The sequence below is a fragment of the Trachinotus anak genome, unplaced genomic scaffold (assembly GCF_046630095.1).
Source record: "Trachinotus anak isolate AG129_WGS33_773 ecotype Australia unplaced genomic scaffold, CSIRO_AGI_Tana_v1 ptg000019l, whole genome shotgun sequence".
NCBI classification, from domain to species: Eukaryota; Metazoa; Chordata; class Actinopteri; order Carangiformes; family Carangidae; genus Trachinotus; species Trachinotus anak.
Genome location: NW_027273870.1, coordinates 25,633,823 through 25,649,307, shown reverse-complemented (window position 1 = coordinate 25,649,307; position 15,485 = coordinate 25,633,823). Strand labels below are relative to the sequence as shown.

General features: G+C 41.2%; 1 protein-coding gene across 1 annotated transcript; it reads right to left on the bottom strand.

The window, feature by feature from the left end:
• Window positions 1-321: 321 nt before the first annotated feature.
• LOC139635992 (obscurin-like) lies at window positions 322-7,365 on the bottom strand. Its single transcript, XM_071503618.1, has 9 exons — window positions 7,146-7,365; window positions 6,606-6,908; window positions 6,283-6,516; window positions 5,405-5,503; window positions 4,958-5,158; window positions 3,280-3,618; window positions 2,804-3,152; window positions 2,642-2,699; window positions 322-2,028 (listed from the first exon to the last, which is right to left on the bottom strand). The coding sequence occupies exons 2-9, from the start codon at window positions 6,736-6,738 to the stop codon at window positions 2,026-2,028; spliced, it is 1,416 nt and encodes a 471-aa protein (XP_071359719.1). The 5' UTR covers window positions 6,739-6,908; window positions 7,146-7,365; the 3' UTR covers window positions 322-2,025.
• Window positions 7,366-15,485: the final 8,120 nt, after the last annotated feature.

The following is a 15,485-nucleotide window of genomic DNA, read 5'->3' as shown; positions in this document are numbered from 1 at the left end:
AGAGAGTCTGTCTTTAGTGGGCAGTAGATGGCTGAATGAGGGAGTGTTTTGCAGCAGAGCCTAAAAACCACTGAGGTAGGTGTCAACGGACATGTTCAAACTACTAACAGGAAGAAAAGAAAACTCAAACCAAAATATATAGACTCAGATTTCAGTCAAACTAGTTAGTGCTCTGATATTGATGTTTGATGTAAGCTGAGCCATCTAAGTGACACTGCATCACACTGTAGTTAATGGCTGAATTCAGCTGCAAATAAATGTAAAAGAAATGTCTTTATAATGAGCTTCAGTGTGACCACCGTCTCTGTTTCCATGGTTTAATGTTTGTTATCTCTCTCTATCACAGAGAGGGGCATTTTACATCAGATGAGGCTTGATACCTCGAACAGGTGTGAGTGTGAGTATGTTTTTGTGAGTGAGGGAAAGATCGAGTAACTAAGTAAAGCTTTATTAATACAGCACTTTTTAAAACATAGTTACAAAGAGCTTCACCCACACTCACATGAAAAATATAGAAATAATAAAGAAATAAAGTAAGAATACAGTGCAATATAAAACACAGTGGGCCCCGTCTTACACCCAGCACAAAGCACAACACAAGTGTCTCTGCTACTTTCACACTGATGCAGTTGTCATTTCCTGTCCAGCCCCCATCAGAGCACCCATCAGAGCCCCCATCAGAGCACCCAAGAGCGTGTTGGTCTAAAAATGAAGTGTGGTCAGGCGCATTGTTGGTACATTGCTGCAAAAAGCATCTTAAGTCAGTGGTGCAATATTTCACAGTTAATTTAAGTGCGTATTACCAAGTGAGTAATATCTGCCTACATAGGTGGGCACACAGTGTGCATACACTCTGCCTGTCACGCACAAGCAGGATGTGCCACAGTGTCTCTCATTCATCACCTGGACTGAAAATTCATTTACACTGATGATAATATAACATAAAAGACGTCTAACATTGCAGTTTGTGCTGTTATTGTGCACAGAGCATTGATTCTCTCAGCTCCTCCTCGCCCCTCAGTGCACACAGAGCTGCTGTGAGTGTGTGTCAGGACTGGGCAGACTGGTCAGTCACAGTGTGGAACCAACTCACCACAAATACAGTCTAATTCTGTGTGAAACACGACGTCATTATAACAGCAATCCTCCATGGTGCAAGTACACCTGGCTTTTACAGGGAATGGGAGATGGTACTCTGATTGGTTTATTGCATGTTACACCCAAAACACTCCTGTCATGAATTAAGAGATGAAGTGCAACCTTTTTGCACCATGCGCCCGGCACAGTGACTGTTTTTTTCCGCCATTAAAATAGCAGAAGTGGTGATATTTGCAGCACACGCTTTAAACAGAGCCCAGTGAGAGACAAACCAAACTAAGATGAGCCAAAACAAAACAGGGATGGACGTCTATGTAAAGACTTTCCTTTAAAGATGGGTTTTTAGAAGTTGCTTAAAATTATCCAAAGACTCAGCAAACCTGATAAAGGGTGTCCTCATTTTGTTTTACAATCTGTTCACACATTAGCCAGAAAAAAATGTAAATTGCTTCACGTTCAAACACATACATTTGTTTGTGTTGTGCATCTTTTTATCACATGCAATGCTCCATGTTACCGCTGCTTCAGAACCACTGTTTTTCTTTTCTGACAGATATTTCAAAGAGTGTTGCGAGTTGCTTCTCGCAACACTCTTCACGCTCGATCCTTTCAGGGTGAAGTGAAATAGAGGTGGAGAAGCTTTGAAATCAGGCAGAGAGGTCACCCACAACAGGCTGCTGTGTATTGGAGGGTTTTATTAAAGTGGAGCTTGTGCTAAAGATGAGTAGATGAGGATCCTGAATCAGTTGTAATAGTAAGAGATGCTCACTCAGGGGTCATGTTGGGTCTAAAGCTGACTACAGCTGAAGCAGCATGGTCCTCTTTCTTAGGCTGATGTGGTTGAACGGTGGAGTCCAGAGGATCTGTCTGGGTCTTAGAGAAGAGGACTGTGCTGAAGTGAAGGTCGTCCTGCTCTTGACCAGGGTTTCACTGATGAGGAAACAAGACAAATGATGTTCGTTCACATTGTGGGACAGTAATTCTCTACACTGAAAACTGAACTGCTAAATCTTTACGAGCCTTAATGGTGTTTAAATACAGCTTAACACAGCAGGTCCTAATTGGCAGGAGTAATTCTTTGATTCCTGACAACCTCAAAAAGAATAATGATTCTCCCCAAAATATGTTTATTAAAGATAAATGTGTATAGACCACCTGGGCTTTTACTGTATTGGAAAACTAGTGTAGCTGTCCAGCACGAAGTGCAGAAGAAGAAATGTTCCATCCTACTTTACAATTACATCTTTAAATTGAACCCATAGAACTAATGGCACATCACTGTACTTCTGTCAGTAGAATGATGATTGATGTTGTGTCAATTGAAGAATCACAGAATTTCTGTTCTTTGGGAATAATCAATAAAATCCATGTAATTGAACATATTCTACAGAACTGACTGTATTAATTGTTTCTGAGAAACTGCAGACGAGTGACCTGCAGTGTGTGGGATTTTTTAGCTCCTTCTCTGTCAAAACCTTTAAATCCTATGGAGCTGTATTTATGATTTAATGTTGTGCAAAAACTTTGAAATGTTTTTTTTTACCTGCTCAGTGTTCTCTGTTGCTTCAGTTGTCAGAGACTGACTTGAATTCCTCCTTCTTCTGGTTAGAGAAATGAATGAAAAGAAATAAATCTTACATGAAAAAGCTATTTCAGATAATAACTCGAATGTTATTGATCTGCAGCAGAGCACAGTGTTGCTTACCTAATCCAAAAGAAGACCACTACACCTATCAAAGGGATGATAACCAGCAGAGCAGCACGGACTCCTGTAGCAGCTGCTGATCCGTGGTCCTTTCTGATACTTTGGACTGTTAGAGTCTTCTCATTGGATTTTCTGCTGGTTATTACAGCACAGGAGTAGCTTCCTGCATGCTGACTGCTGACTGGGTCCAGAACCAGGTGTTTGTTTTGACCTTGTGGCAGGGTCAGAGGTCGACCGTTCAAGTACCATGTGTATGTCGTGCCAACAGAAAGAGGACAGCTAGTAATACAAGTCAGTGTGACTCTCTGACCCTCTGTCACCACTGCAGGGTTCAACCTCACTCTCAGATCTGAAATATAATGATATGAGTCAGTAAATACATAAAAAGATCCACAAGTTCTCAGACCTGGATAACAACTCCTTACACCTGCATGAGAAAATAGAGAGTTACACAGTTATTTATTCTATGGAATTACCTGTGACAACCAAAGTCACTCCAGGAGGATCAAACTGTTTCCCAGCTGTAGGTGTGTGGAGTCTGAACATGTACTCAGCAGAGTCATTCTTCTTCAGCTGTTTGATTGTCAGCGTGTGGTGTTTCTTCCTGTCTTCATGATACTGCACACGACCAGCAGCTGTGATCAGCTCTTCACCAGCCTCCTCCCCATTTCTCTTTATTTTATACCACTGTTTAAACTGTGGCTGCTGGTTGTTGGGATGTGTGTATTTACTTGAAATGTCCACTGAAGAGCCTTGTAGAGCACAGATTCTCCTGCTGGCATAATTCACACTCCAACAGTTCTCATCCTCTGTACCTGAAATATAGAAAAACAAAAACACTATCAGGTTTTAGGATAAATGTTGGGACTTAAATATCATTATTATTTGATGGAATTAAAGGGATAGTTCAGGTTATTTGATGTGTGGTTGTGTGAGGTCGTCATGCATAGTCAGTGTGTTACCTGCAGTACCTCAGCTACCTCACACAAGCCCTGGTCAAATAACCTGAACCATCACTTTAACACTGAAGTCAGTGCTTTGACCAACTCATTGAACTGCCACAATCATTAGTCAGTTTCTCTCACCAGCAGTTCACAGGCAGTGTTACCAACCTTGCGCCTTTGTCTCCAGATTTACCAACTTTTCAGACCCCTCGAGCAACTTTGTCCAATAATTCAATTCAATTCAATTCAATTTTATTTGTATAGCGCCAAATCATAATCTACATTATCTCAAGGCACTTTACAGGGTCAGGTCAAGACCTTACTTTGTTACAGAGAAAAACCCAACAGTTCCCACAAAGAGCAGCATTTGGCGACAGGGGGGAGGAAAAAAAACGTTTTACCAGGAAGAAACCTCCAACAGACCCGGGCTCAGGGTGGGTTTTGTTTGAGAGGTAATAAATCACCCAGCAGCAAAACTAGTGACTTTTTGGACAAACCTCAGCTACTTTCTGCAGAGGAGAGTCTCCATTATTGCTCTGTTAATGGCTTGGAAGAGACTGTTGGTTAACTTATAGTCTTAATGAGCCACATTTCTGACAACAGAAGCAGACAAACATGTAAATGAGAGAAGCTTAATTGGGTTTTGGCTGTTTTAAAACACTGTATATGTGAACACATGAGCGAGCAGATTAAGGGCCGAAACCAGCTGACACCAGGCAGAATGAAAATATGATGCAGTGACATCATGTACATGCTAATCAGCATATTACGTCATCCAGTGATGACATTTAGTGACTTCTTGAATTGGGTTTAGCTACATTTAAAGTAGTTGTTCACAGCTGTTCCACAACAGTTTTCATCTACATCCTTAATTTCACACAATGACTCTACAGTCCAGCCTTATAACAGGTGTTGATCTAGTCTTGTTGTTTGATGGATTTCTTCATTTCTCTACCATAAGCATATGCAACATGTCAGCTGCTGCCTACATGTCCCAGTGTGTATTTAAAGTCAAAGGAAAATGTTTTAAGACAACTACAATAAACTCTACAGTGTTTCAGTAATTTCACCCACTCCCCTGATGCTGTGTCATCATTCACATCATCATATTTCTTATTTCATGTATTTGTCTTTCTTATATTTAGATTTATGACACTAATGATTCCATGAGTTTAAACAGATGACAGTCTGATCATTGGTTCATACTCACAGACTTCAGGAGACAGCAGATCCTTAAGACCTTTTACAGCACAAGATAAGCTGTGAGCAGAGCTGGGAATTGTAAGCTCTCTCTGATAGTATGGGTGCACTCGTCTGTTCCAGTACCAACTATAGACAGTTTGAGGGTCAGTCAGTGGACAGCTGGTGGTACAGGTCAGGACACTTGGTGAAGTCCTTTGAAGACGTATTTCTGTAGGAAGATGATGAAGACAGTTTTAATTTGTTTGTTTAATAATGAAGTTACATCAAGTGTCAAAAAACTCTTAAAGTGTAATTTGCACAGGTGAATAAGTTGTTAAAAAAACACAAGTGAGAAAACAAAAGACAAACATCAACAGTGTGAACACAAAATCAATATTGTGTAAAAGATGTGTATTTTGAAACATGAATCCAGTCCTGAGGGAAGGAGGTCTGTAAATGTTTGTGGTAACTTAACCTGTGGGATATGTGATGGAGCAGGACTCATCCACTGACGTCTGCTCACACATTCTTCCTTTAGCATAGGTCACATTAATGCAGGTCGGTGTGACCGAGTCTGAACAAAGAGAAATTACATTTAGTATTTTTATTGCTGAACAAGTTTTACTCCATGTTTTCTGAAAGTGTCACGTGTTAAACCAAACACTGTAAAACATCCCACAGGGATTTAGAGGAATGATGTCATCTTTTCTCATCAAGCTAATGTAAATATATATAAAATAAAAAGTTAATTCAACTTCAGAACACAGAAACATGAGTTGTTCTGTCTTGAAGTCTGTTGACCTAAAATGCTGAGTTGAATGATTGTACAGCTGAGTGTTCACTCAACTCTTTAAATAAAGTTTTTAAAGAAACTAACCAGTATATCAACAGACTTCCCAGCATGCATTGTTTGAGAGTTAAAACTCTTCAGAGACTCTTCTACTTTAAAGAAAACAGACATGATGAAACTGGTGTGTGTCTTTGGTGCATGTGAGGAGAAGTCACAGTCATGTCCCTTTCGAATAATGAAAACAGTGCGAACCACAATGGAGCAGTGTCACATCTTTATATCTACTGTAAAAATATAACAAAAATGTTGACACAACAGACTGTTTTAGTGAAGTGAAACAGGTTTGCAAGATCCAACAACAACCAAATTAAGACACAAGTTCACTCAACAGACAATATTTGATCAAAAGGAGAATTGGAGGTGTTAGAAGAACAAATTGAACTTTCTGTGTGGTTAAAAAAATTATGGTTGCCCCTTCACTCATATTTTTAAATTCATACTTCAAGTTATATTGTACAGTTCTGGTTGTGTAACGTAATAAGGAGCTAAATGTTGTGACTCACCCACTGAGACTTCAGGGGCTCTGAGCTCCTCGTAGCCTTTGACAGCACAGGAGTATCTGACTGCTTCCTCACTGCTGACCAGCTCTTGGTACCAGGGAGACCAGTCCTGATAGAGAAGCTCTCTGTTCTTGTACCAGATGTAGGCTGCAGGGTTTTCAGTCAGAGGACAGCTGCTGCTACACATCAGTGTCACCGTCTGTTCCTCTGTGGCTGGAATCACCTTTACCTGCAGGTCTGAGATGAAGGTGAATATACAGTAGATAACACAGGCATCCACACACACATGTAATTCTTCATGGAAAAATAAGTGACAGCCACTTTACCTGCAACTTGGAGGCTGATTACACTTTGGAAGCAGGCATGTGTAGAGTCAGTATTCTCACTGCAGCAGTAACGGTTTGCATCACTCTCTGTCAGATCTTTGATTGTTAGAGTGGGTTGACTTTTGTCAGACATGTTGGATGTTACACGATGTCCATCCACAGAGATCTCATTCAGGATGTAAGTGTAGCCATCCGAGTGCACAGTGAACCATTTGTTGCTTGAAGTGGGAACTTCAGTTGAGCAGAGCAGATCCACTGATGAACCTTTTAAGGCACAGATGCTTTTTGTTCATCCACTGACCCCTTGAACAGAAGCTTTTATATTAGCAAACATCTGGACAGGTTCATGGCATCTAAAGAGCCGATTAAGTGACATTTTGTTTTCTATTTTATAGAAACAAATTTTCAATTCAGTAACTTTTTGTTCAGTAGAGAGTCAACAGCCTTTTTTTACCAATGTAAGTCAGCTCAGTAAAACAAATTTTAAATAGTTAACAGATAATGAGTGTATGATAAGAAGGAATAATCAATAAATCCTACCTGAGATGTACAGGATGAAACCCATGAACACACGTCCAGCTCCTGCCAACAACATGGCTGTTGTGCTCCTTCAGTTTCTGATCAGAAGGTTGAATCTATAACAGTATTTGTATCAGTCTTATAACAACTGCTGCATTCATAAAGAACTCATCCGAAAGAATCAAACATGTAACGCGGTGGTTAAATTCAACAGCAGTTCACTCACAGCCCAAAGACTGGAGAGGAGCGTTTGTCTGAGAGTGACGCCTGGATGCAGCTTTTATGTTGTTAAGTCACTTCCTTTCACATTACGTGATAAAATTCTTAGAAAAAGGAAACTAGAAGTGTGGCTGCATGTTCTGTTTTTTTTTTTAACTAATCAACATCATCATTTTACTCTGTCCTTTCTCACAGTCGTTATTTTTAAAATGTCTACTAAGTATGTTTCTACACAGTGGGCTCTGTCTTACACCAGGCACAAAGCACAACGCAAATGTCTCCGTTAGTTTCAGATCAACACAGTTGCCATTTTCCCAACCAGCACCTACATTGTTCAACTCGCAAATGCACTTTCACCCATCAGATCACCCATGGGCATGTTCGTCTGAAAAGAACGTATGGTCAGGTGCGTTGTGCGTCGCTATCTTGTGGCTGCAGAGAGTGTCTTCAGTCAGTGGCGCAGTATTTCACTGTCAATTTAATGGCGTGTTACAGGGGAATAATATGCGCCTCCAACATTGGTCGTGCACTCTGCCTGTTGTGCGGAAGCAGGATGTGGCGCAGTGTTTCACATTCATCACCTGGACTAAATTTATCCCACCACAGTTTCATAATGAACTGACAATTCATTTACACTGATCATAATATAACATAAAAAGACATCTAATGTGGAGATTTTTGCCGTTGCTGTGCGCGGAGCATTGATTCTCTCAGCTCTAAAAAGGCGTTCCTACTAAGATGGGTTTTTACAAGTGGCTTAAAATTGTCCAAAGACTCAGCAAACCTGATAAAGGGTGTCCTCATTTTTTTCACATTGTATTTTATCACAAATATTATTTTTATTTTTGATTTCGGATGTTGGCTCCCTGTGCAACATGCAGGATTGTTAAACTGCATTATGTTTTAAACAATACAGTTTAAACAGACATAAAAGTCCTTTGAAGTATTTCTGTAGGAACTTGATGAATCTATTGTGTCTGTTTTGAAACATGAATACAGTCCCGAGGGAAGGAGGTCTGTAAATGTTTGTCGTAACTTAACCTGTGGGATATGTGATGGAGCAGGACTCATCCACTGACCTCTGCTTACACATTCTCCCTTTAGCATATTAGTGGTTATCTGGGTTACTGTAGCCAGCTCCAGCCAGTCTGGTCATTCTCCTCTGACCTCTCTCATCAACAAGGTGTGTCCATCCACAGAACTGCTGCTCACTAGATGGTTTTATTCTTACCGCACTGGTGGCGGTGCGGCAGACCTAGGGTCAGGCAGGAGGAACACACACCTGTATAACTGAATACTCCTCATGATTGGCTGATTGGATGACTGCATGAATGAACGGGTGTTCCTAATGATGCATGTGGCAAGTGTGTTCTGGTACAGACCGCTGCAATGTTTTTTTTTTTTTGTGAAAATTAAATACAAAATGACCAGTCCCACTAAAATCATGACTCATGCAATTGCAATGTTTATCAGGATAATTGCAATATGATTTTTTTGGATACTGTATACAGACAGAATGACATGTATGCATCAGCTGACGTAAAACATCCAGGAGAAACACTGACTCCTGCTCGAGTATGACCTTCAGAGGGCGCCATCATCGCAGCACACAGCCCCTGCAGGAGACTGTGCAGTCAGTGAAACAGATACACAGCACAATGCCTCTGAGGCATTCGGTCATGCTTTCTCAACAGCCTTGCAGGTTGTGTATCCAGTAGTATTGTCCACTGTTACCCAGGGCAGTGTGTGTGTGTGTGTGTGTGTGTGTGTGTGTGTGTGTATATGCATGTATGAACTGGTTAATAGTTCAGAGCCAGCTGCACAGAACTGCCCAGTGCCAGCCATAACATAGTGAAGAAACAGGAAGACCCTGCAAGCAAGGCAAGGCCATGGTCTCTCTCTCTCTTTCTCTCTCTCTCTCTGTGTGTGTGTGCAGTCTGTGCAGGGAATGTGAAGATGAAGCACTTTGTTTAGTGCCTGTGAGCAATTTCATACTCCATTAAAAATATCGCATAGAAGACAATAGCATATTAAAAGCATATTAATCACCTTTTAATTTACTAACATCATGTCAGGGACACTTACATGTGGAAAACACAGTGTCAAACAACAATGAGGCCCAGTGAAATGGATCACGGTTCTTAATGCAGCTCAGCAGCTGAAAAGTTGAACTGTCATGTATGAGCAGCCAGCCGCTATAAGCCTGCTACTGTTTTGACATGACTCAAGTGGTTAGTCCAGTAAAACCCATTAGCAGGCTTGACGACCTCTAACAGAGCAGATGTGGGACAGACAGCAAAGGGCGGCCGACTGTTCTCATGCTGCTCAGTGTGGGAGGACCAGACTGTGTGAACCTGGGACCAAGGTTAACGCTTTGCCTGCATCGTGCTCCAAATATATGTCACACTTTGTTCGGACAGTCTATTTCTGTTAATCAACTCTCTATCGAGTGACTATGAAGGCCAACAAGTTCAATGTGACTCACAATAACGTGAGAAGTTGTTAGTATTCAGCATCTGGGTTAAGGTTAATCTTACTGGGGTTTAATGTTAATATAGTCCTTTAATGGTTCTTTGTTTAGCACAGGTGGGTTGCTGCTCTCTGGGTAATAATCTAAAATGAATGAAAATGAATTAAATGTATTCACTGGATTAACTTCCTGCACCTGACAGGTGAGAAGAGAGTGAGAGAAATCGGATTGTAATTACAGAAAATATGCAGGAACACACAACTTTATTATTGTAGCTATTATCTTGAGGCGCTCATATCACAGAAATAATTCTCAAAATATAATCATCATAAAATATTGGAGTTTTCTTGGATCATTATTAAGTAAGCCTATAGCTACATCCTCACTATGATCTCCATCGAGACAACTGTAGCTCCGTATCAGAAACCATCTCCGTCCATACTAACACACATGAAAACAGTTAAAATGTTAAGTTAAAATGCAGAATTTAACTGCACAACAGCTGCTAGTAAAGACAATAAGGTCAGTAACTCTTGTAACTCTTTATTTATGTTGATGTCACCTTGCGGCCGATAAGACCCAATCAGGGAGCGACTGTTGGTGTCCACGTCACCATTTCCAAAGGTCTCAGTTTTTGCTCGTCCAGACTACAACACAAGAACAGGAGTTTTCAAACTAAAACTCCGTTTTCAGGGCTTGAAAACTGTGGGGTAGCGTGGACGGCAGGTCAAAACGTGACAAAAGTGATGTTTTAAAACAACAATGCAGTAATGTGGACATAGCCTGAACCTGCAATACCTGCCTGTTAGGCCACTAGGGGGCAGTAGAAACAAATTGTGACCATAACACTGACATATCATCATCTTTTATGTTGATTTATCAAATTTGTTAAACATGACACATTTGCTGATTTACACATCCAGCAACAGTGTCATTGTTTTCAAATCGTGTTTCTGGCCACTCAGCTGTGTCTGTCTGCTGCTTGGTGCTGAGCAGATAGTGTAGAGCGTTTACACTGAAAGCAGCTGCCTGCCTGCTGACAACAGCAGACAGTAAAAACAGTAAAGTTGCGGGGCAGACAGGCAAATAATGAGCTGAAACACCCTGTAAAGCTCCATCAAGCCAAGTGGAGCTGCAGATACCGGTGATGATTCTCTGTAGGCTCATCAGTGTGAGTGACACTTTACACAGCCACACATTTTTTTCACATCGTCATTTGATACATTGTTATTACAAAAAATATCACTCATAGATACTTTAAGCACTTAGCATAGTTAGAATAATCAAATAAGAATCAAGGCGAAATTCTTCAATCATCACAATTTTGATGCAGATTATCCATTTACATATTTCTTCATTGATGCTAACATACAAACTGTTTATGAAAGCAGCATTTTCATTTGACAAACTCAAAAACATTAATACTGTTCTTCACAATAAATGCATCATATTTAAGTGTGTCAGTGCAAGGACCCAGGTATTGTGCTCACTGGCCATGCTGTGCGCACATTGAAAGAAAATAATAAAATGCACGTCTGCATCTGTTTATGCAGTTTATCCGGCTCCTTTGTCTAATCAGTGTTTCAAGGTGAACTCAATCTAATCAAGAGGCCAAATGATAACGTCTTGAGATTGACTGAAGTTTGATAATGTCAGTGTAGTTTCTCAGAAGCCTCTCCAGAAAAACCATTATGTATACACACATAAATCATTGTGCGATTGTATATTGTGATCTTTTGAAAGCTCTCTGTTTTGTGACCAGAAATAATATGTGTTCATATTAAACCTGTGGTCAATGGATTTTTTGCGACTTTTTTTGCGAGACAACACAACATTGACATATTATGATGAATTTGTTAGCAAAAAGTGATTCATTTATGCAGTGGGCAGACACAGAGCAACGTTAGCATATATGTGGAGTCGTGTTTGTGGCCAGCGAGCAATGGCACAGTCAATACTCACTCTTCCTTTAGCTTTGTTCTGCTTTCCACTGACTCTTTAGAGAAATATTCAGCTCTTAAGTGTAGATATCATTAAAGTCTACTATCAACTTTTATTAGAGGCATCTCTCCAAGCAGCTCTCAGAGCCAATCACAACCAGACAGCCTAATGAGAAAGTAGTAAGTAGTGCCTCTTAATACGAGGGCAAAGCCTCATCAGCTTTTATAAGATTTCCCTCTGTGGTTCGCCTCCACCCACTCGCGCTGAGCCCTGCCGGCTCAGGGCTTGTTAAGCACTTGTTGAGGACTTTTAATGTCTTTTCCGCAGAGATATGGAGGATAATAATGACGTCTGACGAAAAGGAGAGGGGAGCCAGGCTACTTCATGTCTCAACACAAGACAGAAATTCTGTCTTCCCGCCATCACCTGCTGGCGAGTTGGCAAGCAGGTAATAACACCACTGTTTAATTAACACATAAACACACACAAGTACGCTTGAGTTTTGTTCACTTTGCCAAAGAATTCCTTCAAAATAATACAGTCTCAGGGGCTGCATTCCTGTGTAAGCTTGGCATTGGTTTTTAAATTGTTTCATGTGAAATACCTGTGAGCTTTACGCTTTATTAAAAAGACATTAGTGGCAGATCTGCATCAAAGATGTTATTTTGACTGTGAAGGCACATACTTGTGGAACAAGCTGGCTCTCACTCCTGAATGGCCTTTTTTAATTTTTTTTATTTTTTATCTTGCCTTATGTCTATTTTCCTTCTCACTGGGATAATGAGACATGTCTCTGTCTCTCAGTGTTGGAGTCCTGTTACACAGCATGTAGTTCAGGGGTGTTATGGTTTCAGTCCAGTTTGTTTTTCTGCAAGTTTGCACCTCAAAAAGTATTTTCAGTAAACTCAACTGTCAGTTTATTAGGTACATCTAGCTAAAGCTATTGCAGTCTAATATAAGAGTTCTGCAGCAACGCCTGCTTTCATGTTCTATGATGTTTTTGGTGAAATAGTTTCAGAGCAGCGTTGATACACCTGTATGATCGATCTGGAGGCTGCAGTTTGTGGAGCTGCTGAACTCTCATGTATTTTGTAGACAGGTGTTCCTGTAATTTAGCCCACCACCACTAAAATAAATGATGTAAACAACAGTGTAAAAGCAGATATTCTGAAAGTCATCATACCACATCTTTGATTCTTTGGAGCACTTTATATAAAAGTAAATACTGTTGGTACTGGTTGTGGTTGTCACTAACTTAGGCACCGTCACACAGGAACAGCCTCGCTTTCTGTTCCACTCTGTTTTTTCCTGGTGCTCGTTACAATCACACAAAGCGTCTGTGTCAGCGTCCCGATGTGGAGTTAATACGATGCTTCCTCCTTCATCTGGAAGCTGGTGTGGCCCTCAGAGCGATGCCATGATGTCACCTCACTGTGAGTGTGTGTACCACACGTGAACACGCACACTCACACACACACACACACAGGGCAAACACTACCTCCGTTACTTCCCTCCATTACCCCTCTTTAGACAGCGTAGCATTGTTTCCGAGCCAAAATTACCACATCAGCAGCCCTGCAAATACACCCCACATCCTTCGCTCTCAACCCGGCGACAATGAAGGAGAAATCCTTCTTTTGGAAAAGGAGAGAAGGGGATTTCTTCTCTCTCCAGTTCCCAGCATGGAAATAACTGCCGTGAGAGCTTTACTAATTGGCCTCTTAATCTTTTGAAACAGCAGCGAGAGAGAGAGCAGCAGAGAGGGTGAGAGAGGCTGAAAGTGAGAGTGATATGGAGAGAGAGAGAGAGAGGAGGAGAGAGAGAAAGTAATGCATAAGCAATCTGAGCTTATGTATGAGAGTGTATGTGTGCATACATGTGGTCTCTGCGAGTGTGTGTATAGTATGTGTGTGGTCTGTGGAAGTGAATGTAGATGTGTGTCGGAGTGTGTGGTCAGAATATGTTTGCATCTGTTCGTCTGTGTGTGTAAGTGTGTGAAATAATGTACATGAATGACCGTGTGTGTGTGTGTGTGTGTATCCCTTCTTTGGTGTGTGGGTGTGTGTGTGTGTGTGTGTGTGTGTGCGTGGGTGTGTGTATCCCTTCTTTGGTGTGTGGGTGTGTGTGTGTGTGTGTGTGTGTGTGTGTGTGGTCAGCGGGGTTCACCAACACTTCCTGATGATTCATCGGTGGAAAACACAATTAACTCCCTCACTGCCTCCCAATTATTTCCGCAGAGGAGATTAAAGTCTCCCAACTGAAACGATGAACAATTGTGGACGGACGAACGTTTTGAATCAAATGTTCCACTGGTCAAACGATCCAGCGGCGTCTGTTTTCACACAGTCAGAGTTCCCTAACAGCTGTCAGCTGGACGGGCCTTGTCAATCCAAATAAGAGTGGTTTTTGTTGTCTTGTTTTCTTCTTCTTCTTTTTTTTGTTTTTTGTCACTCAGCTCCAGCTGCATCGACCACGGGTAGGTTGATCATCACCTTATCATATAAATCAATTGGCAAACATCAGAGGGAGAGGTGATAGAATTGGAGGAAGAGGAAAAGGGAAGAGGTGTTAACCTTCTGCTGCAGCTGGCTGGAAGTCGGAGAGTGTCAGGCTTGGGACGCATTAGAAGACAATTAAAGAATAAACAAATTCTATAAATGGTTTGGAGTATCACGTGCATTTCAAAAAGCACCGCACTGACGAAATGAAGGAAAAAAATTAGCCACGGCTGCACAGATAGCATCAATCTGCAGGGCTGTACACATCATGATCTTTACATCAAATCCTTGTTTGACTTGAAGAAGCAAAACCAAGGTGGATGAAGTGAATACGACTGTTGTCTTTAAGGAAATACCTCCCTGACAATCACACACATTCAGACCTGGAAACTGAACCCAGAACAACCACATTCTGATCATCTGCTAATGAGCAGCTCTGCTGGAGCAGCTGGGGAATGGGAAGTAGTGTCTCTCAGCACTCACAAGGAGGGATGGGAATATTCTTGTCTTTCCAGAAAAATCCTACTCAGTGGTGTTTAAGTCAACAAAAATCGAATCCATTAGGCAACAATGCTGAGTGCAATTATTAACTCTCGCCTTTGGCACCAGACATTTTGTTTCTCTTGCTTTTGAAGTGTTCCTCTCTCTGGTTTGTGTTTTCCACTGTTTCTGTGTTTTAATGGAGAATCTGAGGTAGAGATCAGTTTTCTGTGATGTTTACTCAGCTGAAACCGAACTGAACTTTGTTTGATCAGTCAGAGGCAGAGATGACTAAAGCATTCCTTAATGTAATGGATCATCACTTGAATATTTCCTGTCTGAATTACTGTGGGGAGTGAACCGGCGGTGGAGCGTTAATCTGTTGTGCCAGTATCTTTGCCTTGTTGCATTGTTGCCGTCGCTTCCTTCGGTTCTGAACTTGACCTGTGGAAGCAGCTCTCTGACCTTTCCATCCGAACGCTCTGAGAGGGGGGGTTCACACACACCCCTGATATCCTTTAAACCTTGTGAATATGAAGAAAAATTAAGGCCTTGATTTTGAAAATAGACATAAATAGACATGGGTCATTGAAAGTGCTTGAATTTAGACATTCTGAGCAAAATAAATGTTTTTTTTTCTTGCTTAACGTTGATACTGCAGACTAGATGCTGCCGTCTGCATGTATGCAAGAGACCACACAGCGTGCCATCACTGGAACACAGCACAGCTAAGACACAGATTCAAGCCTCAAT